This window comes from Urocitellus parryii, chromosome 7, assembly GCF_045843805.1.
Source record: "Urocitellus parryii isolate mUroPar1 chromosome 7, mUroPar1.hap1, whole genome shotgun sequence".
NCBI classification, from domain to species: Eukaryota; Metazoa; Chordata; class Mammalia; order Rodentia; family Sciuridae; genus Urocitellus; species Urocitellus parryii.
The window spans coordinates 165342386-165368819 of NC_135537.1; the positions used below are offsets into that span (position 1 = coordinate 165342386).

General features: G+C 51.1%; 1 protein-coding gene across 1 annotated transcript; it reads right to left on the reverse strand.

Moving 5' to 3' along the window:
* On the reverse strand, positions 1-25921 carry Mpp2 (MAGUK p55 scaffold protein 2). The gene is made up of 14 exons (XM_026412390.2): positions 25883-25921; positions 25607-25742; positions 23115-23178; positions 18337-18455; positions 7228-7380; positions 6929-7078; positions 6358-6585; positions 5496-5627; positions 5278-5383; positions 5136-5204; positions 4752-4913; positions 3983-4185; positions 3699-3827; positions 1-2469 (listed from the first exon to the last, which is right to left on the reverse strand). The coding sequence occupies exons 3-14, from the start codon at positions 23143-23145 to the stop codon at positions 2293-2295; spliced, it is 1659 nt and encodes a 552-aa protein (XP_026268175.1). The 5' UTR covers positions 23146-23178; positions 25607-25742; positions 25883-25921; the 3' UTR covers positions 1-2292.
* Positions 25922-26434: the final 513 nt, after the last annotated feature.

Below are 26434 nucleotides of genomic sequence, written 5' to 3' on the forward strand. Positions count from 1 at the left end.
GAGGGAGGGGACAGAGGAAGGGTAACTGGGCTGGGACGATGTGTGGACCATGGGGGGCAGGGTCTATATTCTCTTCAGCTTCCCCAAATACAAGAGTCCACATGGGAGGAGGCAGGACAGAGTCACAGAGCTAAACTGGGGGACATGTACACCTGTTCCAATCCAACCCTGGCCTTGTGCCAGGTGAACCAAGGATCTCCCAGCCTCTGCTCCCACCTGCTGGGTGTCCCAAAGAGTCATGGAGCAGGGCGGGCGCTCATCAAGGGTGGTAGGAGGCTTCAGAGGAGGGACCCAGCCCTGCCTCTTGAGCATGCACAGGAGATACACAGGAAGGGGCCGGGGCCAGGGGCCAGCTCTCTGGCATGGTCTTTCAGTGAGGGGGCAGCTGCCAAGCACATCCTTCCCTGCCTCCACCTCCAGACCCCCCAGGGGAGGTGGGAACTGGCAAATAACTCCAGGGCCTCAAGTCCTCAGGAAAAATACCCCATTGTCCTCCCACTCCCAGTCACCTTAGGCTGAGGGTGAGGGTGTTGCAAGGGAGGCTGAGTCAAGGATGAAAAGGACACGACTGAAGGGGGAAAGAGTACAAAGATGACTGCATAGTGTGTGCAGAGCTATGCAAATGAGATTCGAGAGCCTTAACCTTGACATCTCATTTGTGTATCTATGCAAATGCAAATGAGATTCCTAATATAATAAATATATTTCTAACATTTGTAATAAATATTCTGTTTATTCTCCCTCCCCTTCCCTAGGAAATGGGCACACAGTGGTTCAGGGCCAGCTTTGGCTGACACTGCAGTAAAGACTGACTAGACACTCAGAAGAATCGGGAGGCTGGTGCAGGGGGGTCCTGGGGTGTCCCCTGTGAGGACAGGCTCACCTCAGGGAGGAATGAAGGGAAGAATGAGGGATGAGATGCCTGTGGACATCTAGGACAGGAGTCTTTCCATAAAAGGAATTCTATTTTACAAAACTGCCCTCCCTAAGGACTAGAGGGTGGCATTTAGGATAGGGGGACAATAGGAAAGTGGAGGAAGACATCTGGGAAGGGCCAAGGCTCTGGAGTCTAGAACAAGGGCCTCATAAGAAATGAGAGCTGATGGGGAAACCCCCATTAAGAGACCCCAAAGAGTAACCTCCTCCCACCAAAAAAAAGAACCCTTTGCCTCCCCTTCCCCCAAACCAAGCCTCACACTCATACACAACAGGGCCAGAGACACAGAGCAGGCACCGCAGCATGTGGAATGACAGGCTGCACAGACCAGAGTGGGAATGGCACTCCTGGGGGGCTGCTAGAGCCACCAGTGCTTGGCCAAGCCTGTGCTCACAGCCCCTCCTCAGCCCCGCAACCCAGGCAAGCCTGATGCGAGTGGGCCATCTGGGCCCAGCCAGAAAGAGACCAAAATGGGAAGAGGTTGTGGACAGTGATCACAATGTGTCCCTGCCATGGGCCCCGGGGAGTAGAGCAGGCTCCTTGTCATGGGGTCCAGTCCTTCACCAACCCCTCCCCTGCAATCTGGGCTGAGCCTGCGGCCCCTGCCAGTCTTGCACTTTGGGGAGCAGGGCGGACCTGCCAGGAGGACATTGGAGAAGTCTGTGGAGAGACCTCGGCAGTGAGAAGCTGTGGATGAGGGGGGGACAGGGCAGCATCCCCTCCTGGGACCCTGCCCTTTTCTAAGGGAGCTGAGAGTGTGTGGCCCAGCTGCGGCCACTGGCTCACATTTTGGCTCACATTTTGGCTCCTCCGGCCTCCACGATGGCCCCGACTGGCACCACTGCCCGGGCCTGCCTGGCTGCCAGCGGCTCCCCTGGCCACTCAGGAACAGCCCAAGGCCTGCTCCTAGGACTAGGGGTGAGAAATGGGAGAAGCCCAAGAATAGGAGAGGTGTGACTAGACCAGAGGAGCAAAGGTGCCCAGGGGTGACAGGGGGCAATGTGCCTACGGCCAATTGGTTCCAATCAACTTTTCTATTCTCTAGACTAAGCAATATGGAGGTTGTTCTAACACACTCCTGGGCACAGCTTGGCCCCTAGAGAGGGATATCTGGTGGCCAATGGACATTGGGAGTGGGCAGCACCTGGGCACAGAGGTGCCCCATGAACACCCACCTCCCTGGCAGTGCTCGCCTCTGCGCCGAAGCCAGGCTTAGGGCCCGCTGGGAGCTGTTATCTGGGGAAAGCCAGAGACCAAGGACGGGAGCTGAGGATCGTGGCTGGGGGTCATAGGTGGGGAAGGGGTGGTTTTAGGTTCTGGGTCACAGCCCAGGGGAACAAGGTCCAGGTGGAGGTTCAGTACACCCAGCTGACAGGCACCCACTGGGGCTCCGTGCGCAGCTTCTCCATGGCAGCCTGGAGCTCCCGGAAGGTCCTTTCCAGGTTACTGTTGACCAAGCTGAGGTCAAAGTAGTGGCCATATCCCCTCTGGATGCGGCTGCTCTCCTCCACCGTCCGTCTCAAGTCTGCCTCCTGCCAGGCAGAAGGGGGAAGGAAATGAGAGCTGATCAGTTGCCACAACTCATCCCCATCATCAAGGGGGTCTCCAGCCTACTCCCTCCCCAAAACCCATCACAGTGGAATGGATTCCGTGGCCAAGGAAGCGGGAGCCCCTCCCTGAACACCCCAAGAAGCTCTCGTGAGACAGTGGTTAGATGGGTAAGCGGAAGGAAAGCAGGAAATAAATTTTAGTAAGTGCCAAGCAAAGCACTGAGCACTTTACCACCCACATCATCTTTGCTGCAAGGTAGCAAAGATGAATAATCTCCTGTTTAAAATGGAGAAAACTGAGGTACGAGGCCCAGAAGGGTCTGCCTGCCTCCCATGTCAATGCTCTCCCCAGTCTGATCAGGCCCCCTTACCCATGTGGCAGGAGAAATGGTACCAGGGTATACACCTGGGCACAACTGGTACCAGGGCAACCCCAACCCTAGACTCTGGGAGCCGGGCAGGGATGGGGGAGGGAACTGAACAACTGACTTAAATTAAGAAGAAGCCAACTGTATCCCAGCAGCTCCATGTGGCCACATTTGTTAGAAGCAAGAGGTTCCCAGAGCTCCCCCAGGGACCATCAGCAGGATAGAGCCCTACAGGAGGCAACCTCTCCCGAGACCAGCAGTGCTGACTCCAGGCCCGAGAGCTGCAATACCAAGTGTGGCCAGCAGAGGGACGCCTGAGCTCAGAGTTCTGCAACTCTACCCTCCTGGAAAGTGGAGTGCCCTGGAGTCGGCCACACCAGGCAGGTGAGCCTCTTCTCCAGGCCCTCCTGCTCCCTCTGCTAACTCATCCCTCCAGCCACTGTCCACCTCTGGATTCCTCCCTCCCTTCCGCCTTCCCCAGCTCTAAGCACCCCCAGACCCACTGAGCCCACCTCTGCCCCACAGATCTTCCACTGGCCCTCTGGAACTTCCTTTGGGCCCCACTCTGTTCCTGTAGAGTGGACGAAGCAGTGGGCCTAGAATCAGAAGCTCCTCTGCCCCAGGCTAGCTGTGTCCCTGGCCCACTCTGAGACGGCACTTCATTTTCTCTCAGACCTCCTGTTCCATATCTACCAACCAAGCATCAAAAGTCCCACCTCCCTGACAACATAGGTGGCCATCTCTCTCCTTCCCCAATGCCATCTCCTTCTCTGCACCAGTTGAGCCCATCCCCACCACCAGGAAGCCTTCAGACCCCTCCCCCCACACCTCAGAGCCCCTCACCGTGAGCTGCTTGGTGGACACTCCACTCTCCAACGCGGCCCGGTTCATGGCCCGCAGGGTCTCAAAGTCAGGAGCCTCGATGAATACTACGTAAGGGACAAACTCAGCTGTCCTCAGCACCTTCACTGCCTGCAGAAGAAGAAGAAGGTGAGGAGAATATCCCCACATGCGTCCTGGTAACAGGAAGGGTATCCAGGTGACTAGGGGTGGGCACCTGAGAATGGGCAAGAAAAGAGGTCATGGGGTTCTGTCAGCAGGCTGGGAAGGAGCAGGCCAGGCGGTACCTGGGGGTTGACATCCAGCACGCACACCTTGCCGGTGGCGACCACCCCCTGGATGGAGTCGATTCGCGTGCCATACAGGTTGCCCTCATACTCTCCATGTTCCAGGTAACGCCCTGCACGGATGTCGGCTTCCATTTCCCCGCGGGACACAAAGCTATAGCCCTGGCCTTCCCGCTCTGAGTCCTTAGGCCTTCGGGATGTGTCTGGGTGGGGAGGAAGGGCTGAATGAGCACAGGCAGGTCACACCACCTCAGACACACAGTGTACACGGTAGAGCCCTCACTACAACTTCTCACACAAACACACACACAGGACCTTCAGAGAGCACCTAGTCCAACCTAGTGCTCACAGCTGGAGCCCAGAAAGGGCAATGTGCAACACAAAGACACACCGCAAGGGCCAAACAGACCTGCAGTCAGTACTGTCCTTGCCTCTGGGAGCCTGCAGCTTTCAACAACCCCCACCACACCGGTTATGTATTAGGAAACCCTCCTGCCACAGGCCACACACAGCTCAGATCCCTGTTTCACAGGGCTGGACACTCACTTTTTTTCCCCACAACTCTTAGCAAGGGAAAGAGTTGGTAGGACACCTTTCTCAGCTCTCCTGAATTGCAGTTCCCCTTATCCACCCACAGAGGGCGCACACCCTACAGCTCACACCCAGAGGTACCACCTGTCCTGGTGCTGATGAACTTTGGTCCCAGGTGGGACCCCCAGCACAGCCCCTGCTCCTGGCGCTCACCCAGCAGGGCCCAGCTCCTACTTACAGGGCACTGTGGTGCCATAGCGATCTGGATCCCACATGATGAGCTTATTCTTCAGGCTGCGCCGGCCCACACCCTGAGCCCCAATCAGCACCAGGGTTTTCCGGCGGAACGGGGGCATGCGGGCCACCTCCTCATAAATTAGCAGCTCATGGCGGTCAAACTCTGGACAGAGGGAGATGGCACTGCTCAACAGGTTGCATCATGGGGCAGGCAGGGACAGAGCTCTCGGAGGTTGAGGATAAAAGAGCTCCGGACCAGGGAAGAAAGGGTGAACCAGGCAGGGCCCAGGGACAGGTGGGCAGCGTCTGAGCCAGAACATATTTACAAGTCACTGGGGGATTTGTCATGTTTGAGGAGGACAAGGAGGGGGACACTGATACCCACCTGCATTCTTGGTGGTCAAATACATCATTCGCTTCTTTTTCTTTCCTGAGAGGCTGCCGCACAGGGTCCCTGGCCAAGTGAGATGGGTGAGTAAGGCAGGCAGGACCATAATGGGGCTCTAGGAGGACGGGGGAGCTCCTACCTGAGGTGGGTGTCAGCTCCAGGTCTCGCTTGACAAATGCTTTCCGCTTCTCCTCCAGCAGCTGGCTGGGGATGAGGCCGGCACTGCCCCCTTCCACGTGGCATGCCTGAAATGGATGTGAGCCAACGACCCGTCTGAGCCAGAGGGACCCCCTGGGTGCCCTCACCTCCCCCCCACACACCATACCTGGAGACACTGCAGGAGCGCCCGCGGCTCACCTGCCACCAGTTGGCGTCGTCCTGGTTTACGATCTGAAGCAAATCCCCGGCGTTGAAACGAAGGCCTGCCTCCTTGCAGGGGATGAGGCTGTCTCGGGCCGGGTCATAGTCAAAGTGGCATTTCACAAATACCTGGGCCAGGGAATGGGTGAAGGGTCAAAGGAAGGAGCCAGGAAAGGCTCTGTTGGCATGGGTATAGGACATGGTCTACCCCCTCCCTTCACAAAAACCCGAGAGGCTGGCATTGCCCCCCAGAGGAGCCATGCCTCCAGGCCTGCCTGGCTGTTCTCCTGGTCCACACCTCTCCTCACATCTAGAACTAAGACTCAGATTGAGGAATGCGGAAACTGCTCGGGCCTGGGGCAGGCCTTCAGACTGAGGAGGCAGGATCACCAGAACAGAAGACCCAGGCTCCTAACCCTGCATCCACCCGCTCCTCCTTGGAGGAGAGGGCTCTGGCTGACAGAGGTAGAGGACCAACAGGGGACCTGGGCAGAGCAGACAAATCTCCACAATCTGCCAACCAGGAAGCAGTTGTCCAGGACCCGAGCCTTACACAATATTGTGCACCAGACGCAGGCGCTCACTTGTACACTCAGGTATCCGAACTGTAGATGCACAGTCTGCTGCACATGCGCGGAGTGCCTAAGCATAATGTCTGTAAACCCACGAGCTCATGCACATGCACAACACACAGAGGCTCCACGTGGCTGGCACGCAGGTCCCACTGTCTATTTTGCCTCAAAACAGGTTGGAGAGGAGAAACTGCATCCCTGAAAGCTGGGGGGCGGGGATAGCTTGGAAAAGACCCAGCCATCCCGTGGATGTTTTGTGGGTTGGGGTTTTAGGCAGACGGGCCCACCTGGCGGGGTAGATGGGGCTCCTGGTAACTGGGCAGAATCTTGAGGATGACGCTGCCGCTGGCGCTGCGGAGAAGCTCCTGCAGTGCGCGGGGGTCACTGCCCACCGGCTGCCCATTCACCTCCTTGATTATGTCACCCACATGCAGCAGGCCTTGTTGGGCCACCATGCCCCCGTGCAGAATGCGAGCGATCACCAACTCGCCACCTTCCACACGGAATGTCACGCCCTGTGGGACAGAGGGTGTGTACGATAAGGCTCCCCCTGCTGAGTCAGAATATTCAAATGGGTCTCCTGATGGGCCTTCCACTGCCGGCTCTACCCGCCCACCGGCCCTCACAGTCCTCTCCTATCCTTCTGCTCACTTATCAAAGGCACTGACGCCAGCCGAGAGCACAGTCCGCGAGGGGCCTGCGCACAGGGTCTGTGGCTCCTGGGTCTACAAGGTCCTTTCTGGGCAAAGCTGAGCCCATCTTCCTCTTCAGCCCTCACCTGCCCTTTCTTTTCCCCCACTGGTTATTCTGAATCCCTGTCCCACCAGACCCGCCTGGGGCCCGCCCTGTTACCCTTACCAGATGCTCTCCTGCAGTCTTGCGGATGCCCACCATACGCACGGCATCGGGAGGGACCGGCTGGTTGCTGAACGTAGGGTCCAAGCCAGGGCTGGGAGGTGGTGTCTCATAGGTCTTTGAGGCTACTGAGTCATGCGTCTCCAGGAGGGACTGGAGATGAGATGGGAAGAGGAAGGACAATGGGGCAAAGCCCTGTGGTCCCTTCCCATTCCAGTTCCAACTTCCTGCCAGTTCCCTTCCCAGGGGCACGCCCCATTTGACACCCTCCTAGTCTACCACTAGCCCCAGCAGCCAGAAACCTGGAAGTGGGGCTCCTGAAGGATGCGGGCCAGCTCTGCAGCTGTGCTGCTCTGCTCTGCCAGCTGCGCCAGGTCCCGCAGGATCTCCTGAACCAGCTCCAGGTTGTTGTCCCTCACGGCTTCCAGCTTTGTCTCCTCCAACCTCTCATGGGCCTAGGGGTGGGGACAAAAACACGTGAGACTGACCATTTCCCCAGAAGCCTTGGGGTGCCAAGCAGTACCCCCCAACCCTAGGTTCCAGGCTCCAGTCCCTTCCCAGCTACTAGCCCCAAATCCTGGCTTAGCCTGAGAGATCAACTCCAGCTCCTCCTGCACAGCTCCACACAGCACACTTGGCACACGTGCATTTCCTGCTTTCTTCTTTCTCCTCCCAGATGTTGAGGGCTCAATTTAGGGGACGGAGAATCTGCAGGACAAACTTTTATTCCATTCCCTTGACACAAAGTGTCATCAAAAATCATGACATTGTCCCCAGCTCCCAAGACCCTACAGGTGTTTGAGTTCAAGGATAACTTCTTGGGAGAGACCTTGGAGACCCTGGAGCCCAGGTGAGGAAGATAAGGATGTAGATTAACATCCCCAAGATCCCGGGGACTTGAATTTGGGTTTCCAGTGCTCCTAATGAGGGAGGAGACAAGAAATCAGTCCATGGTGCCAGGTGAGGGCCTTGCACCTGCTTGCCGCTCTACGGACTCTGGGCTTCACGACAAGGTGCTCTGAAAAGAGAATAGGAAGCCTTCCCCAGTGACCAGCCAGTGAGGAGAGTTGTGTTGAGTGGGTTGGGGACAAAGTAGGTCCATTTTTGACATACATATGAAGGCCATTTTTCTATTCTGATTCATTTGAACACTAGTTGAAGTCACTTCATCTCAAAGCACTTCCTCATGCACTTCTCAAAACCAAAACATTCTGCTCCATAAACCACGATGGCATTTCCACACACAAGACATTCTATCATTGATACATTGAAAAAACATTATCTAATAGACAGCCAATATTCAGTGTTCACTGTTGTCCCCTTATGATTTTATTTTTTCTGATCCAGGATCCAATCAAGGATCGTGTGTTGAATATCCTTTTATTCTTCTTTAATTTATCAATTGATTGATTGATTGATTGATTGACTGTGGTACCAAGGATTGAACCCAGGGTCTCTTAACCACTGAGCTACATCCCCAGTTCTTTTTTTTTTATGTTTTATTTTGAGACAGGGTCTCACTATGTCCTTACGGCCTCACTAAGTTGCTGAAGTTGGTCTTGAACTTGCAATCCTCCTGCCTTAGCCTCCCGAGTCACTGGTATTACAGACATGTGCCACTATAGTCAGTTCTCCTTGAATCTAGAACAAATTCCAATAACTGTTAGATTTTCAGGACATTTTTAAAGAGTCTGGGCCAGTAGTTTGTAGACTGTTCCACAACTGAAGTTCTTCTGATTGTTTCCTCATGATTCACGTTAAGGTAATCATTTTAGTAAGAGTTCAATAGAGGTGACCTTGCCTCTCCCATACTTGGAAACCAACAATCCCTCACTACTGGATTAAGCCTCCATTTAAGATCCTTTCCTGACTCAATTATCCTACTAGCAGTTGCAAAATTGTGATCACCTAACTTCATCACCCATCCACATTTATTAATTAGTATTCTACTATAAGAAAGCGCTTTTCCTTCTCCCCCTCCCCACCTCTTTCTCCATCCCTCCGAGTTATTACATCCTTTTTCTCAGTGTTCTAGCCCATTACCTCCACATCTTCATTGGCTCAATTCATCCCAAATTTGTCCAGGGGGAGCCCCATACACACCTGCATCCCATGGACAGGTGCCCATCAGTCCTTGAGCCCCTTCTTCCCTTCTTGGCACAGCTCACTTTATACTTTCCCTTTCCCAGGTCTGGAATCATTAGTTTCTCCAAGGTAGATTGACAGGAAATGGAATTCAGAAAGAGGTACTCGCTGCTTCTGGGACACTGTTTCTTTGGCACACATTAGCTGATACTGATTGCTTCGATTAAAATCAAACTCTACAGGATTTCTCTCATTTTCCCCCAATCCATTTGCATCTCCTTTCTCCTTCAGTGACAACGTATTTCAATAATACCCATCCATTTACTTAATTGTTCTGTCCTTCAAAATTCAAGAAAGTTTCAGAATTGCCTATCACAAATCTACTCAGTAAAAATCAAGATTTACCTGCAGTTTTCTTTGTCCTCAGAATACCACTAAGTTACACTAAGAGAAATGTTCTAGATCTCTGCTGTCCACTTGTGGCTAGGGAACATTTGAAATGTGGCTGCTATAACTGAGGAACTAAAAGTTTTATTTAGGCATGTTAGTTTATTTAAGTATTATCTTAGTTAATTTTTGCTTCTATAACAAAAAAAAACGCCTGAGGCTTAGTAATTTATGAATGATAGAAATTTATTTCTTACAGTTCTGGAGACTGGGAAGTCCAAGTCAAGGTCAAAGTGCTGGAATTTGGTGTCTGGTGAGGGAATTCTCACATATACTCACATGGCAGAAGGTGGAAGGGCAAAAGGACCTAGTTAATTCCCTCCAGCCCTTTTACAAGGCAGCTAATATCACTCATGAATGATATTAGGTGGTTGTGACTCAACCACCTCCTAATGACCTCACCTCCTGATACCATTGCATTGAGGATAAAATTTCAACATGAATTTTGGAGGGGACACAAACATTGAAATCTTAGCAAGCATTTAAAGTATTTGAATAGTCACACATAGCTACTGGCTACTCTATTAAATACCACTACAGCCTTAGAATACATCCCACTCATCGTGTACGTCAGAACACTGTGGACAAGGTTACTTAAATTAATTCCTTTTTCTTTTCTTTTTTTAAATTTATTTGTTCTTTCTAGACATACATGACTCCTTTTCCTTTTTCTGTTTGATTAGCACAATGTAATATACAGATATGTATACTTATCTGAGCTTAATTTTAGAGTTTGCTTTTATCATTTTTAATATATAATTTTATTTTCTAAACATGTATAGCATATACAGGGTTCAAATTTCAAATCCATATTAAAAGTAAACTCAAAGAAGTAGCAATTCCATCCTTGGCCCCTTTTCCCCATTCACCCTCAAACTCTAGAGGTAATCTTTTTGGGTTTTTTTGTTTGTTTGTTTTGGGGGGTGGGTACCAGGGATTGAACTCAGGGGCACTTGACCACTGAACCACATCCCCAGCCCTATTTTGTATTTTATTTAGAGACAGGGTGTCACTGAGTTGCTTAGCACCCCACTTTTGCCGAGGCTGGCTTTGAACTCTCAATCCTCCTCCAGCCTCCTGAGCTGCTGGGATTACAGAAGTGGGTCATCATTTTCATTTCTTTATTATTTATTTATTCTGTTTCTTTTTTCTTTTTTTTTTTACATAAAAGGTAGAACACTGTATATACTCGTTAATATCATGTGGCTTTGGTTGTTTGGTTGTTTAATTTATTTAGATTGTTGCCTGGTTTTTTATTTATTTATTTATTTATTTTTTTTAAAGAGAGAGTGAGAGAGGAGAGAGAGAGAGAGAAAGAATTTTTAATATTTATTTTTTAGTTCTCGGCGGACACAACATCTTTGTTGGTATGTGGTGCTGAGGATCGAACCCGGGTCGCAAGCATACCAGGCGAGCGCGCTACCGCTTGAGCCACATCCCCAGCCCCTGGTTTTTTATTTAATAATGTGAGCTAGAAATCATGCCACAGCACTACATGGGGTGGGGTGGGGGCAGATTCCTCTATTATTACTATTATTTTGATCCTGGGGACTTGCCACTGAGCCATGTCCCATTTTTTACTTTTTGAGACAAAGTCTCACTGAGTTGCTTAGGGCCTCTATAAGTTGCTGAGGCTAGTCTTGAACTTGCAATGCTCCTGCCTCAACCTCCCAAGTTGTTGGGATTACAGGCATGTGCTACCAGGCCTAGCTTATTTTTATTAATTATTGCATTTGACTCTGTTGTATGACTGGAGTCCTACAATATATTCAACCAGTCTCTATGAGTATTTAGGTTGCTCCCAATCTTTTAAAAAATATTTTTAGTTGTAGTGGACATGTGGTGCTGAGAATTGAACCCAGGGACTCACACATGCTAGGCAAGTGCTCTACCACTGAGCCACAACCCCAGCCTGCTCCTAATATTTTTCTATTGCAAATCATGCTGTGGTGTGTAACAGTGGCATGGTGCTCTGCACCTGTGGAGAAGATCTTCCACGTAAATTACTAGAAGTCTCCCTGGGTCAAGCAGTAAATATATGTGCAGTTTTCTTAGATACTAATAAATTCCCCTCTGATTTTCCCTCCCACCAGCATTGTTTGGGAGATTTTCCTGCAGCTCACCATCAGTGCTGATCAAACCTTTGAATGCCTGCCAGTCACATGGATGAGAAATGATCTCTCAGTGGGGTTCAATTTGCATTTTGCTTGTTACGAGGGAAGCCGAGCATCTCTTCATATGTTTAAGGACCATCTGTACATCTTTTTCTGTGAACTGTCTGTTTGTGTCTTTTGCCAATTTTTCTATTTGGATTTTTCTTCTTCTCATTTTAAAATGTTCTCTCTATATTGAGAAGATTAGCCCTTTATTTGTGCACATCATTTCCCCCAGCTTCTCGTTTGTCTTTTGACTCTGCTTATGGTGTTTTTGCCATGCTAAAAAAAAAAAAAATTTTTTTCTTTAAAAAATTGCTTTACATGGTTGAATTTATTAACCTTTAAAGCTTCTGAATTTCTAGACATAGTTTTTAAAGGTGGGGGGTGTTTTCCTTATATACAGATCTATATTTTCTTCTAAGACACATATTTTCCCATTTAGATCCCTGATCCACTTGGAGTTTATTCTGATGAATGGTGTGAGGTATGGATCCACTTTGGTATCTTTCAAAATGACTATCCACATGTGCCAAAACCATTTGTTAAAAATCCAGAAGAAAATTACTGTTGAGTGTTTTAGATGTAATAATGGTAGTGTGACTTTTTAAAAAGAATTCTTATTTTTGATACAGATACTAAAATACTTATAGATAAAATCATATTATATTTGAGATTTGCTTCAAAATAATTCAGGAGAGAGGGAAGTGGGAGAGGACTTGAATGAAATGAGATTGTCTGTGAGTTGTTAAATGCTAAAGTGGGGTAATGAATGATGGGGGTTCAGGATACATTTTTGAAATTTACCATAATGTTTTTTAAGCCCATGAGATAGAGAGTTTTCTGGGGTTTGTTTGTTGTTTTTTGTTTTGTTTTTTGGAGATGGGGTCTTGCCATGTTGCCCAGTCTGGCCTGGAACTCCTGGGCTCCAGAGATCTTCCTGCCTCAGCTTCCCCAATAGCTGGACTACAGGAGTGCATCATCAGGCTCATCTCTGTCTTTAAATTTAGATTCTCACCCAATGCTAAAACTAAGTAGGCTATGGCTCTTAGCACATCTCAAGATAGGGACAGTTTAATAATGCCTCATAGTAATCCGGGAGGATTCAGTGAGATAGACACAGTGGTCAGCACACAGCAGGTGCTCAACAAAGGCTGGATCCTTTCTACCTTCTCTTCCCCAAAATGGGCCAGGAGAACACAGCCTTGGTGGCTCAGCAGCAACCTAAACCATCTTCTGCCTAGCTGAGCAGAGTGTTCCTGCTGGGGAGAAACAAATAAGTGAAGGGACGAAGGGCTAGTGCCTGGGACAAGAACAAGCATCAAAGCATTGCTCTTCCCCAGAGCCCTTATATAATCTATAGTCATTGAGCACAGCATGGCCCAAGGAGCCCCTGAGTGAAAGATGGAGGCTTCCGGGGTTCTTCATCACCACTGTGCCCAGACCAGTGCTGGAAATTTGAGGCCCCAAGAACCAAGTTTGGAGAATGAACAAAGACAGCACTCGGGTACTAATGATCTCACCATGGCAACCCTAGCAGGGCTCTTTGGGGTTAATGGAAGCCAGCTCAGGCCCAGGGATCCTGAGGTAAACATTAGAGAGGCTGCCTATTTTGGCGTTAGCACCTTCTGTTCCATGGATGGAGGGCGGACACGTTTCCAGAGAAGACTCACTTGACCAAGAGGGAAGCCAGGTGCCTCCTAACTTGCATATCCTCAATCTTTGACTTAATGACCGCCCCCCACACCTTCCCCAGCCCAACAAAGGCTGCTCCATTACTCCTCCTTTGGCTACTCCTGAACGTCTTACCCACAGACACAAAAATACAGCTCTCTAAGATCAACCTTCACAGCCCAGAGGAAACTTTAACATTGGATCATACTGGGAGTAGTGGGAGTCGTGGCACATGCCTGTAATCCCAGAGACTTGGGATGCTGAGGCAGGAGGATCACAGGTTCAAGGCCAGCCTCAGCAATTTAGAGAGGCCCTAAGCAACTTAATGAGACCTGTCTCAAAATTTAAAAAGGGGGAAGGGGACTGGGAATGTTGCTTAGTGGTAAAGCACCCCTGGGATCAATCCCCAGTGCCAAAAAGCAAAAACACTGAATCATACAAACACAAAGCAAACCCTTCAGCAGGCTGATCTAAACAGCTGGCTGACCAGAACTGAAAACACCCAGCAGGTATCACAATTTCAGGGAATTTGAAAACTCAGAATTGGATTAATTACAATCCTGGGTTCATGATATGTTCTCATCATTGGCTTGTGTATGATTCCTTGGTAGGTAGTTGGTATTGAATTAGATTATTTTTAAAAACATAACAAGGATCTAAGAACCCACTTCCCAAATCAAAAACAAGGCTCTTGACAATATCCTATACCTAACCACCACCACCATTCCCAGCTCACAGAAACCACCATCTCCATTCCCTGTGTTCATTGTTCTCAGGCTTCCTGTGTAAATTTTACTGTATCTGTATGTATTCTATGTATTCCTGAAATTAATATAGCTTTTAGCTATTTTTTAAATATATTTTTAGTTGTAGATGGACACAATAACTTTCTTTTATTTGTTTATTTTTATGTGGTTCCGGGAATCGAACCCAGTGCCTCACGCATGCTAGGCAAGCACTCTACCACTGAGCCACAACCCCTGCCCAGTTTGTAGCTATTTTTAACCTTTAAAAAAAGGAAATCATGCTATATACATAAAATCCTGGAAGGCCTGATTTTTTTCACTTATTACTAAGTGAGCAATTATTTCACTTACTATTTTTTTTACTCAGTAGAATTTTGCTAAGATGTCCTTAATATTCACTTAAGTGATCTATGCACACACTGCAATTATTAGAAGCACCAGAACAGGAGGGTGGTTTGAATTCCTGTGGCCACCGAGTGGTTCATTCTCTGAAAATCCCCTGCAGCAGAGCAGGTAGTTAGAGGTAGAGACATCACCTGTGCCCAGCTCTGCAGCGTCCTGATCCAGAGCCCTCAGCAGGCTGCAATGGAGGAAGGTGCACACGGTATTTCTTTGCAAAGCTTTCCCCTCCACCCTCCTGCTCCAACCCCTCTGATCTTGGCAGAAGACAGGGAATTCTTATTTGAAACACTGGCTCCTAATTAAATGATTCAAAAACTGAATGAAGTTCCATATGATGCAAGCTGAGGAGACAGAAGGTGTACCAGAAAGTGAAGGAACTCTCCCGTCTAGGTTTGACAAAGGTGACCCATGAGACCTTAGCAAATGTGATGCAAGCAGAGGTTGGGCAGGAATTATCTTCCCTTGCTAGGGAGACCACCACATGAAGAAGCAGAGGCTACCCTCCTAAGGAGCAAGGCTGGCCAGATGCTGCAGCCTTCTCTGCTGAGACACAGGACATGTGGGTGAGGCCACCCTCGGCCACCCAGAACTTGCTGAGCAGACCTAGAGCAGAAAAGCCACATGATCAGCCCCCCAAAACATGAGAACTAAATCATGGTCATGTCCCTCTGTTAGTCTCTATCTTAGTGACCTCCCAAGACGCACTCTCCAAGGGCCTTGGCTTGCTCTGCCAGTTCTTCTACCCCAGCCTCACCTCAGGCCTGGAGCCCTCATGAGGAATTCAGGTCCATGGCTAAGAACATAGCATAACTTTTTTTTTTTTTTTGTACTGGGGATTAACCCCAGAAGCTTTACCACTGAGCTACATCCTCAGCCCTTTTTTATTGTTTATTTTGAGACAGGATCTCTTTAAGTTGCTTAGGGCCTAGGTGAGCCTGGCCACAAATTTGCAATCCTCCTGCCTTGGCCTCCCAAGTCCTGGGATTACAAGAATGTGCCACTGCACCGGGATACAGGACAACAACTCTTGACGGTTTAAAAAGCACTGTCAAATCTATGACCTCCACCAGCTCCACCATGACTCTGAGAGCTAAGCATAATTCTCTCTGCTTCTCAAAGGAAATAACCAAGGTTCAGAGAGGTTGACAGACATACTAAAGTTACACAGCCAATCAGTGAGTCTTTAGATTCCAAACTCCATGTTCTTTCCTCATTATCTCACGTGGATTAGTTCATATATTGCCTTCCCATTACTCTCCACTGGCAGGAGTCTCCACAGATAATAATTTTTTCTAGATTTCTGAATGTCACCTGCTTTGGATTCCTCACCTTGGCCTTGCCTGCTATTGGGAAACCTGCAGTTAGATCCATGTCAGTCCTCCCAGATGTCAGCCACCTGCCAGGGATTCCACCTGCTGTCTACAGCCAACTCACTGGATTTATGATCTTCCTGCCAGACTTGACTTTCTTTCAGAACCCTCAACTTTCTGGGTCTGTCCCCTGGGTTACAGACGTTAAGGTTCAAATATCCACATATTCAGCAAGTCAAATGCCAGGGGTCCACCTTAGAGAAACTCACACATGTGCAGAAACAGATGGACAGGAGGTTGTTACCGCTGTGCTGTCCTTATTAGAGGAAAATAAGTAACAATGTAGCTACTTCTTGGCAGGGGAACCAATAAATAAACTGGGCTCTATTAATAAATTAGAATAACACCTGACAGTGAAAATTAATCTATCTATAATTATGGCAATAACTATATGACTGTATGAATGAGAAATCTCAAAAACAGGCAGCTTATATTGTTATCCCATTTATATAAAGTTTAAATATGCAAATAACAAGGGTGTACTGTTTGTGGCTAAACACAAATGTAGGCAAGAATAGCAAACAGTCCGAAATGACATCATCAATCTCTAGCTAGTGTTTACCCTTAGGGAAGGGAAGCAATGGAAACAAGAGAAAAGGAGGTGTTGACAGTATCATACGTTTTATTTCTTTAAAAAAAAAAAAAAGAGCAGCCAGGTGTGGTGGCATACACCTGTAATCCCAGTGATCTTCGAGGTTGAGGCAAGAGGATCGCAAGTTTGAGTCCAGCCTTGGCAATTTAGAGACACTCTATTACAAAACAAAAAAAATGGCTGGGAATATAGCTCAGGATAGAGTGCCTCTGGGTTCAATCCCCAGAAGAAAGAGAGAGAAGGGGAGAGAGATAGACACCGAGAGAGAACTCCAAAGCCTCTATGGCTGATATTACCCTCTTGGAGACGGGTGCCTAGAAGTTTGCTATATTCTTTTCAGGGCTCATTGAACACATTCAGTGAGCACCCACTGTGCACCAAGCACCGTTTCAGGCTCTGAGAACGCAGCAGTGAACCAAACAAATACCCCTGCCCTTGTGGAGCTTACATTCTCAATGTTTGAAATGTGCATAATTCTTTGCTTTTATTTTTGATAAGTGCATATAATTCCTGGGTCACTGAATGAAAAGCAGCCTGTCTTTCTCCTGTTTCCTCCAATTAGACCAGTTTTCTGGCTTCTCTTCACCTGCTCTTAACAACCTCCGGGGACCTTCACAGACAATAATATGTCCAGGCTGTGTCCCAGGGACACAGCGTCCCATGCAGCAGCTCGCTCCCTCCAGCAGGACGTGGTCTTCTTCCACACCCACACAGAGGCCAGCCACAGCTAGCCTGTGACAGAGGCCCTTCCTCTGCCCTGTAGAAAACCCTCCACCTAGCTCTACTGCCTTCTCCCCTCATCACTGTCTTCGCTGACTTCCTGTCATCTCTGCCACCATTCACTGAAGGGGGCTGCCTCAGTCTTCCCACACTATGGGAAGAAATCACGGAGAAATCTAGGTAGGGGGCTTGATTTCTTACAACACCTACCTTCGCCTCTAAGCAGGCCACAGGCATCCTCTGAACCTCACCTCTGCCTGGGACAGGAAGTATCTCTCCTCCCGCCCATGCCTGCTCCCTCAGCTGAAGGCTCGCTGGTCCTCCTCCCTGGGGCAGAGCCAGTGCTCTGCCACCCCACCCCACCTCCTGGTTTCCATGGAGCTCTGTCACCTCAGCTCCACATGTCTCTCAATATCTCCAACTTGAACTACCACATGGACCCTAGCTGGACTCTGCCACTCCAGATGTGACCCTCCAACTGTCCTCCACATGGCTGTCAAAGGGATGCTCCTACACACCCCTATGCCGCCATCACCCCCCTGCTTAAAGCACACAAAGCCTCCTTGATGCTGTGTCCCTGGCATGGTCTCCGGTGCCCTGCACAACCTGCCACCATCTCCACAGCTCACTTCCTTTGTCTCTGCCTGGGGCTCCAGCAGCACACCAGCACTCAGTACCCCGCACACTTCCAACTCCCTCTCACCCTTGTGTTTCTGCTCAAGCTCTTCCCGGGGCGGCCAGGATGCCCACCCCTCCTCTCATTCCACACTTGGCCAAGGGGACCCTTCTTCCAAGAATCCTCTGCAGCCCTTGCCTCCCAGACTCCATTAGGCACCTGTTTTCTATACTCCCTCCCACCCAGAATGCTGTGCATCTGTCTCTAGCATGGCCATTAACAAACTGTATTATAATTTTCCCTTCTAATGACTCTCCCATCTGACACACCTACGCAAACACCCAAAGGCAGAGAAATGGGCAAGGAGAACTGTGGAGATTACAAGCCACAGGCATGCTCACCTCCCCCTCAAATCAGGCCCCCCACAAGATGACAGTCACCAACATTTATCTACACATTCACTGGCCAGGTGTAGGGGCATCTTCTTTACCTGCAGTCTCAGGGTCATCACTGGGGTGTGATGTTTTCCACACACCCCTTTGGGGCCTCTTGTGCCACATGTCCCATTCCCAGTGCCCTTATGCCCACCTCCCTGGAGCACTGTACCTTGGCCAGGGATCTGACTATGGGACTTTCCATAATGCCTCGAAGGAAGATCAAGTCCAGCTCCGCAGCCCCCGTGGCATTGGGGAGAGATCCTAGGTTGTCCAAGACTTGCTGCATGGCTGTGGGGAGGAGGCAGGCAGTGAGACACTCAGGTACAGACTGGGCACAAAAGATCCCAACATACCATGATACCTCCTCCCACCTCCACTCCTACAGAAGCCAGCCCTTCCCTTCCTGCTGCATTGGCACCCTAAGCCTTGAATGCCTGAAACAGAGGAACTAGGGGCAGGAGACAGTTCTCTTGGCCTATTCTTTCCACCCTAGGTAAGACCATCCTGGCAGGCAGAAGGTTCCAGGCAGCAGAAAGTGGACTCTGAGGTGGGGGAGAGAAAAGGAATAAGGTTCCAGATTCTTCCCTGAAACAGAGAACCACAGGCTCCTCATTCAACCTCTGTATGGGTTGAAACCTCAGGACTCAGTCACCTGCCACGGGCAGGCTCAGGAACAAGAGAGACAGCCTGTCCCTGAGTATAGGCCTAAAGTCAAGCAGGCAACCATTCAGGAAGCCAGGCCAATGTGGCATCCAGTCCTGGGGGCACCACTAATTCAGTATGGCATTGCACAAATCACTGACCCTCATTGGCCTCAGTCTTTCCCTTTGGGTCTGATAGACAATGATCTGTAATCACAGAGAAATTAACATGGATAAGTCAAAGCAAAGGCCTAGAATATTGTCAGGAGCTGAGGAAACAGGCACCCCAAGACCTGGGATGACAATATATACCCAAGGGAAGAGGTCAGACCAAGTCATCCTAAGAATGAGCACTCAGCATGGGATGGGCCGGAGAACACCTGAAGCTGGACCACAGCAATGGCCACCAATATCTGAAGTGAGGGCTGCCTTCACCCACTTCTAGAGGTAGTAGCTACAGGCTGTAGCAAGTTCCAGGAGAAGGAAAAAAGATGTGGAGTGTACCCAGCTGGGGGCAGAGATGGGCACAGGGTATCATTACTCTGCCACCCTGCCACCCACGCCTACATCTGCATAGCAGCACCCAAGCCCTGGAGGAGAGGGGTAGATCCCTCCACACTCTTGTCAGTCCTCTCCTCCTTCAGGAAGTACTGGGGGTGGCAGGAGGGTGCGCTGAACCGGGCAGGATGGCACAGGGACTCCTGGGCTAGCATGCCCTTCTTGCTCCTCTTTTCCATCTTCTCCAGAAACAACTTGGGAGCCTGCTCTCCAGATCCTGTCCAGGCCTGGGCTTGGCATCCGTGAGCGACCAGTATGGTTCTCCACGGGCTCAGAAGCCAGCGGTCCACCAACACTAGTCATGCCAGCTAAGGCTGGGGACTGAGTCAGGGGAGGTGGTGTCCCTTGCCTAGGCCAGTTCTCCTGAGGGCCGAGCTCCCAGAACTTTCAGGCTCCCAGGAGCCCGTTCCTAGGGCACTCTCCTTTAGATGCCCCAAAACCCACGAAGGTGAGGATGAGTTAAGGGGCCGGCTTCCCCCCAGGTCTCCCCGCTCCATCCCTCCCTACCTTCCCTCTGGAGTTCCGCTTCCTCAGAGGAGCTCAGGGATATTCCCTCCAAAGAGGCCCCGCTGCCTGGGCTGCCAGCCATGGCGACCCCGCTCCAGGATCCCAGAGTAGCCTCTCACGCCGCTGCCTCCCCAGCAGCCTTCCCGGCCAGACCCGGGCTGCGCTGGTGAAGGCGGGACTCGAGGAGCGCTGAAGAATCAGCCAATAGCAAGGCTTTGCCGCCCCGACCGGCTAGCTCATTGGCCAAAACCCCGGGCGCTGCCGAGTGGGAAGGGGCGGGGACTGGTGGGAGGAGGGAGGTGGCAAGAGAGAGTCACCCTTCGGCTGGCCTGATCCCCAAAATTAAGTATCATTGGAAGTGGGGAGGCGGCAGCTAAGAGAAGGTTTGGGGGTCGATGGGATCAGTATGATGCCCATTGGGACATTGGGACTGGTACAGTGCCAGAGACCCTCGCCTCCCAGCCTGTGGGCAGAGGGGTCTTGGCCCCATGCTGTTCTTACATCCTTCTTTTCTGGAAGTCCTTCGAACACACCCTATGCCTCCTCCTCCCTGAGCCTTCTGACCGCTGCTCTCTGCCCCTTCTCCAGACCCTATTTCCTATGCCCTTTCTCCAGACCCTATGACCCCTTTAGTCAAAGGAAGCCCCCCGGGAAGAACTCGGTCCTCTTCCTGGAGGTAGTGACATGAGGCAGATACCTCAACCCCAAAGCCCCTCATTTGCAGTCGACCATTCCTGCTGTCCGCTCTGGAGAGGGGTCACCGCCAGGGCAAGGAAGCCTCAAGTCCTCCTGAGCCTGCCTCACATGTAGCTTCCCTCCCTCCCCATCTCCCATTAGCTGGGCCTCGGGATGAGGGGTGCTGCCCAAGAGGCCAGTCAGGCATCTTGGAACGAAGGGAAGGAAAAGGTGAATGTGTGTTCATGCAGCAGAAATAAGGGTGGACAGGAGGGAGGGACTTGGAAGTTACTGCAGTCCACTGCCCCATTCCTCTAAGGTTCTAGTACCCCTGAGACCACCACCAGGGAGGTGCTGCAGCCACCAGTCAGCCATTCCCTGAGGAGTGGCACCAGGTCTCCTTGCACCCCTGGTTGCCATGGCAGCAGGCAGGATTACACACAGGACAGTAACCCAGGTTGCGAGAAATTTAAAGGGACAGCTCAACCTGAAAGCAGTCCTGGATCCTTGCCTTGATTCAAAGAAAGGAGGGAGTCTGGTGAAGGGGAAAGAAAGCAAGGCTGCAGGTCAGGGGCAAGATCTCTAAACTCTCAGCTTGTGTCATTGCCCACACACCTCCCAACTCACCCCAACCCTCAGGAAAAGGGCTCCTCGCCTTAACTCAAAGTAGAGGTGGGGTCTCTCTGGAATACACCGTTCTGTTTCCTCCAAAATGCCAAGGACCATATGGGCCTGCAGGAAAGGGTGGGAGAAGGACCTTGCTAGTTTCACCCTCTGCAGAACACAAGCAGGGATGTCCCAGGGAAGGAAGGGAGAAGGGGAAGGAAGCTTGACCTCTGAGGTGGGGCACAGCTGTCTCTCTGTCAGTTCCATGGGAAATATAATGACCACCAGATGATAAGGTGCAAGATCCAACATTAGATTTTTGAGGTCAGGGGCTAACAGAGCCTGGAGTGGTGGCAGAGGGCTGGTTCTGGGAAGAGAAGCAGTTCGTACTTCTTGTCTTGGATATAAGAAGCCAGAAGCAGCCCATGGCACCACATCCAGGAGATCAGAGACCTCAGGAGTCCTTTGAGAAAGCAGGTCCCACACCCATACCCCTGAGTCCTACACTTTGTCCCCACCATGCTTCCATCAAGTGACCAGAAGCAGGGAAGCTTAGTTGTTGGGCCTGCTCCTCCCTTTATTTCCCTGCTGGGCACTATTAATGGGTTTACTGGGCAGCCCCAGATTGAAAGGCCTTTAATCACAGGCTCAGGGATAAGTTTAATTAACCCCTAAGCTGCTTACAAGTAGGGCTCAGGCAGACTGAAGCAGGGGGAAAGCTCAGGGAGCCAGCAGGCTGGACAGGAGATAGAGGCGCTGAGCCCTCCAAGGCTGAAGAAACTGAGACATTCCTACAGTCCCTCCACGGCATGGAGAGGAAGCCTTTCCTAGGTGACAAGGGTAACACAGGGTAGGTTCTGGTTGCTACCAAAACTCCCTTCACACTAGGAGTTATTCTAAGCAAAGTGGGAACCCCAAAACATCTTGCAGAGTGAACAGAAGGACACAGGGCAAGGAAGGAGCTACACTGGAGGCATCCAAGCAGGGGGAGATTCAGATAACTCAGAGCAAAACCAGAGCTTGCAGGCAGTTGCTAGGCCCCTTAGACAGCTTCTAGCACAGGGAACATAATCTGGTGGGTCCCTGAATGCACTCAAGGGGATCCACAAGCCCCTGGAGTAAAATGCAAATTTGGGACATGAAAGAATATGTCTATGGAGAGGGCCCATTGCTGTCATCAGATTCTGAGAGATCTAGGACCAATAAAAGTTAAGATCTTGTCCTATCACCTCATCATAGGAAAAACAGGTCCCCAAAGAAAGGTGACTGAATCAAGGCACAAGATCAATGTCATAACAAACAATTCAGCAGCAGCAGCAGCAGCATAATTGTGAATGTTGCTCACAGGAACATGCTCTCCTCTGTTTCACATCAACTCTTTGCAAAAGAGGAAAATCAGGCTCCTTGGGGTTCAGCAGCTGGCTCCTGGCCTCTCCCAGTTTGAGCAGCCCACTCCCTTACCCTGAAACCTCCTACAGAACCATGTCCAGACATCCTGATCTGGTATTCTTGCCCCTTCATTTACAGTTTCTTATACCCCTATCTTCTCCACCTTCAGCACAGGCTGGTCTAGAGGTCATGGCACCACTGTGCCACTACAGTCCCTTTATCCCCAAGCCATTTCTAAGCCTTAGTTCCTAGGCCACTTCTTGAGGGCACTTCTCTAACCAGCCTTGCCTCCTGCCATTGCCCTCCAGCAATAATATGAGGATTGTATCTGGAACATGCACTCCTGCCCTCCCCAAAGATGAGTTGTACGGTCTCCAGCCCTCCCTTGGGCAGGGGAAGGTTTTATTCCTCCTTTCTTCTATCCTATCACAGAGAGGAGATGCCCAGAATGAATGGGTGAGTGTTTGGGGGAGTAGCTGTGGAAGTGTCTGATTGCTGTTACCACCCCCAAATCTTTGCCTGGCAACCTCTGAACTACTGAAATTAGCTGACAGCCTCACCCACTTCTTACCAGACTCAGAGTTGGTGGCAGCAACTGGCATGGTGAGATCAGCAAGGGCTCTGAAATGTTTCTCCTGGAGGGGGAGAGAGGAGGATGAGAAGGTACAGGGAGTAGGAAAGGGACCCCCTTCAGGAACATCCCCAAAGTAGGGAGAGGACACTGCTCAGAAACTGGGAACTGGTTAACATCAGATATCCCAAGCTCTCTGGGAGGCAAGAAGAGTGGATTACATGCCCATTCATGAGGAAGAGGGGACTGGGGAGGATCAGAGAAGTTAATGATTTGCTCAGGGTCACAAAGCTAATAGACAGCAACAATAAAAATCTGGTTTTTTTTACTCTTAAAAAATAGTGTTTCTGGTGGTGCACATTGTGTAATCCCAGCAATTCAGGAGACTGAGATAGGAGGACCAAGTTTAAGGCCCGCCTGTGTAACTTGGCTAGACCTCTCTCTCAAAAAAAAAATTATTTTTAAAGGCTAGGGAGGTAGCTCAGTGATACAGCACCCTTGGGTTCAATACCCAATAACACACACAAACAGCAAAAAAATAGTGTTTCTGCCTACTATCTTTTTTTTTTAAGTGGGAGACATGTAGGTATAGTCCAGAATTTGAGTCAAAAGCAGGGCAGCAAGTGTTCCCAGACTGTATGCTCCATGAGAGTAAGAACCACAACCATTTTATTTGCCTCTAGTACCCAGCCTAACATGATGTAGATGTTCCAAACATTTGTGTCTGGCTGACAGGAAGAGTATCCTACTCCCCAAGGCCTGTCTGGCTTCCTTTCTCTCTCCTCTCACTTTCTTAGCCCAGAGCTGAGACACGGAGAACAGGGGCTCAGGGCAGAATTAGGCATGGACTCTGCAGCCCCAGTGCCCATCCCAGGGCCTCCCCAAGCTAGGTCAACTCTCCTTCCTCCCTTTGCTTTCCCTGGGTATATGCTGCTGGATAAAACCCTAATTCCCCAGTTGCCATGACAACAGAAGGCAGTGGCTCACAGCAGGGGTGGGGGAGTGGGGGGAAGCAGCTGGCAGTGCCCACTTTAGGACTGAGTGCCTACTGGGGCCTGGGGGTTGGGGAGCCACAACAACTTTACCTCCTCCCCTCCCCCAACAAAAAAAGAGATTCTTCTCAGAGGAACTACTACCTGATTTCAAAAACCCCTCTCTGCTCCATTCCTCTCCCAGGCCTGAGACAGTTACCTGCGCTCAGGTGGCAGAAATTGCACAGGTAAAGGAAATGGATGGCTCCCCCTCCTCCTGAACCTGCTCTTGAGGACATAGGAGAAGCTTTCAGGGAAAGGAAGGAAACCATTTCTCAGGCCAGGAGAAAAGCTCAGGATCTACTGTGCCAGCAGTGCCTCTGGTACCAATGCCCACTGTCCCTATTCCTAGATAGCAAGGGGAGGTCTCTCCTGGTTAATACTTCTCTCCCTGATAGAGGTACATGCAGGATCAGCGGGGAGAATGTGGAGGTGGGAAGAGGCAGGAAGGATCCTATATGGAATCTCTAGCCCAGGAGTCTGGCTCAGACTGCTTGGGTTTCTCCCTGGGGAGTCGGTTCCCACGGCGTCAGCTCTCTCTGCCCCACCCCCACCCAAGCCCGGGAGAGGGCGGGGCGCGGCTGTGCCCACAGGAGAACGGCAGTGCCAGGCAAGACAGCCTGGGTCCGTGCCAAGATCCGCGGCCCAGGCATCGGAGAACCCGCACCTCGGCTTCCAAAAACCTGGGCCCGGATGCCCTCTCACCCCTGCCTCTGATCTATTCACATTCCCCCAGAGTGTCCGTAGGCGAGGCAGGCGGGCAGTGAAAGGGGGAGGTTTCCTTCAACCCCCCGCCCACCCTCCATCCATGCGCGTACAAAGAGGTGTGGAGGAGAAAGGACTAACAAAGGCGTTTTGGAGACCGAAAGGTCGTGGGCAGGGCTGGACAAGACTGAGGGCCAGTTGATGGGGTCGAGAGATCGGGCCGACGTGCCCACATTTACAATCAGAGCGCCCCTGCCCCACGAACCCAGTCCTAACCCGCTGGGCGCTAGGACCTGGGGAAAGGGGGGCGTGTTGCGAGCCATCAAAGAAGGCTCTTTGCTTGCGCGCCCGCTGGAGACCAGGGGATGAGGTCACTGAATGACTGCCCCCCCACCCCCGTCTTCATTCCCCGCCACCCCCCTAGATAGACCTAACTTTCTGACCCTGGATCCTCGCTTCTGGCACTAATTCTCCAGCAAGTCCCCAGGCCTTAACCCTAGCCGCCCCCCACACACCCAACCTCCCTCCCCTTTACAGCCTGGGAGGCGGGGAAAGCAGTGCGCCCCCTTCCCGGGACCCCCTCCCAGAGAGGGTTGAGATGTTGGTCTCCTGGGGGGGGCGGGGTAGCAAGGGGACTCTGCACAACCTCAGTCTAGCTCCCCCACTGCCGGAAGCGTTTCCAGCGCGGTTCTTACGTAATGCGGGGACTCAAAGTCCCCCCAGTCCCCGCCGCCCCGGGAGAAGAATCGCGGATACCTGAGCTCCGCGCAGCTCGCCACCTCGGTGTCAGATGTCTCTGTGGAGCCCCTACCGTAGGGACGAGGGCCAGCGTCATTGGTCAGCGGGTTTGGTTCTCCCTACAGGCGTCCCAGAAAGGGCCTGGGGGCAGGGGCTGCAGAGGGAGGGCACCGGCCTGTGGGAAGGGGCCGGGGAGTTTGGACCCAGAAAATAGGGCCTCAAGTGCCGAGCCAGAACTAAAAGGAGACAGGGGTCCAAGGGTGGGTGCAGGCCCAGGGGCCTGGGGACACCTACCTGCGCCCCGGGGAGCCCCTAGCTCCTGGCGACTCCAGCGCAGCCGGGCGCTCAGCGTTTATTGCTTGTCAATCGCTAGCCCAGCTCTTAAAGCGGCAAGTCCTCCTCGGCGCGAGGGGGCGGAGACAAAAAAGGGAAGGAGAAGGGAGGGAGATTAGGATGCGGCGGGATGACTCCAAGGAAAGTAGTCTCCTAGCAGCTGGTGGGTGGGAGGGGACGCGATGGTTAGGAGCTACCGCTCAGACCTACGACTTTGGACCCACTCCCATGGTGCCCATACCCACTAGTGTCCCTTGGCGCCCGGGAATCCCTTAAAGGGGCGATGGTGAAAACAACCCAATGGGACCGTTTAGACCCATTCCAGTTCCAGGTACGACTCACCTTTCCTTGTTATCCTGCTTCACAATTTGGAAAAGGAATGGGAGGAAGTTAAAAGCTGCCTCGGGCTCAGGAGCAGTTTTTAAGGATGCTGGATCTCGGACTTTAAAGAAAGTTTGGAGAGAGAGAGAGAGAGACCACGTCTTAAGAGTCCAGCCTCGGTGGCATTCCCAG

Bases quoted from the DNA above. Each gene is read 5' to 3' on its own strand.
- Mpp2 (XM_026412390.2), bottom strand. From the start codon at position 23,145: ATGCCAGTTGCTGCCACCAACTCTGAGTCTG. The intron at 5,628-6,357 runs GTGGGCCCGTCT...TCCCTGGCCCAG, and splicing joins AGCCCCATCTACCCCGCCAG to GTATTTGTGAAATGCCACTT. The intron at 3,828-3,982 runs GTACCGCCTGGC...CTTCTTCTGCAG, and splicing joins TGCTGGATGTCAACCCCCAG to GCAGTGAAGGTGCTGAGGAC.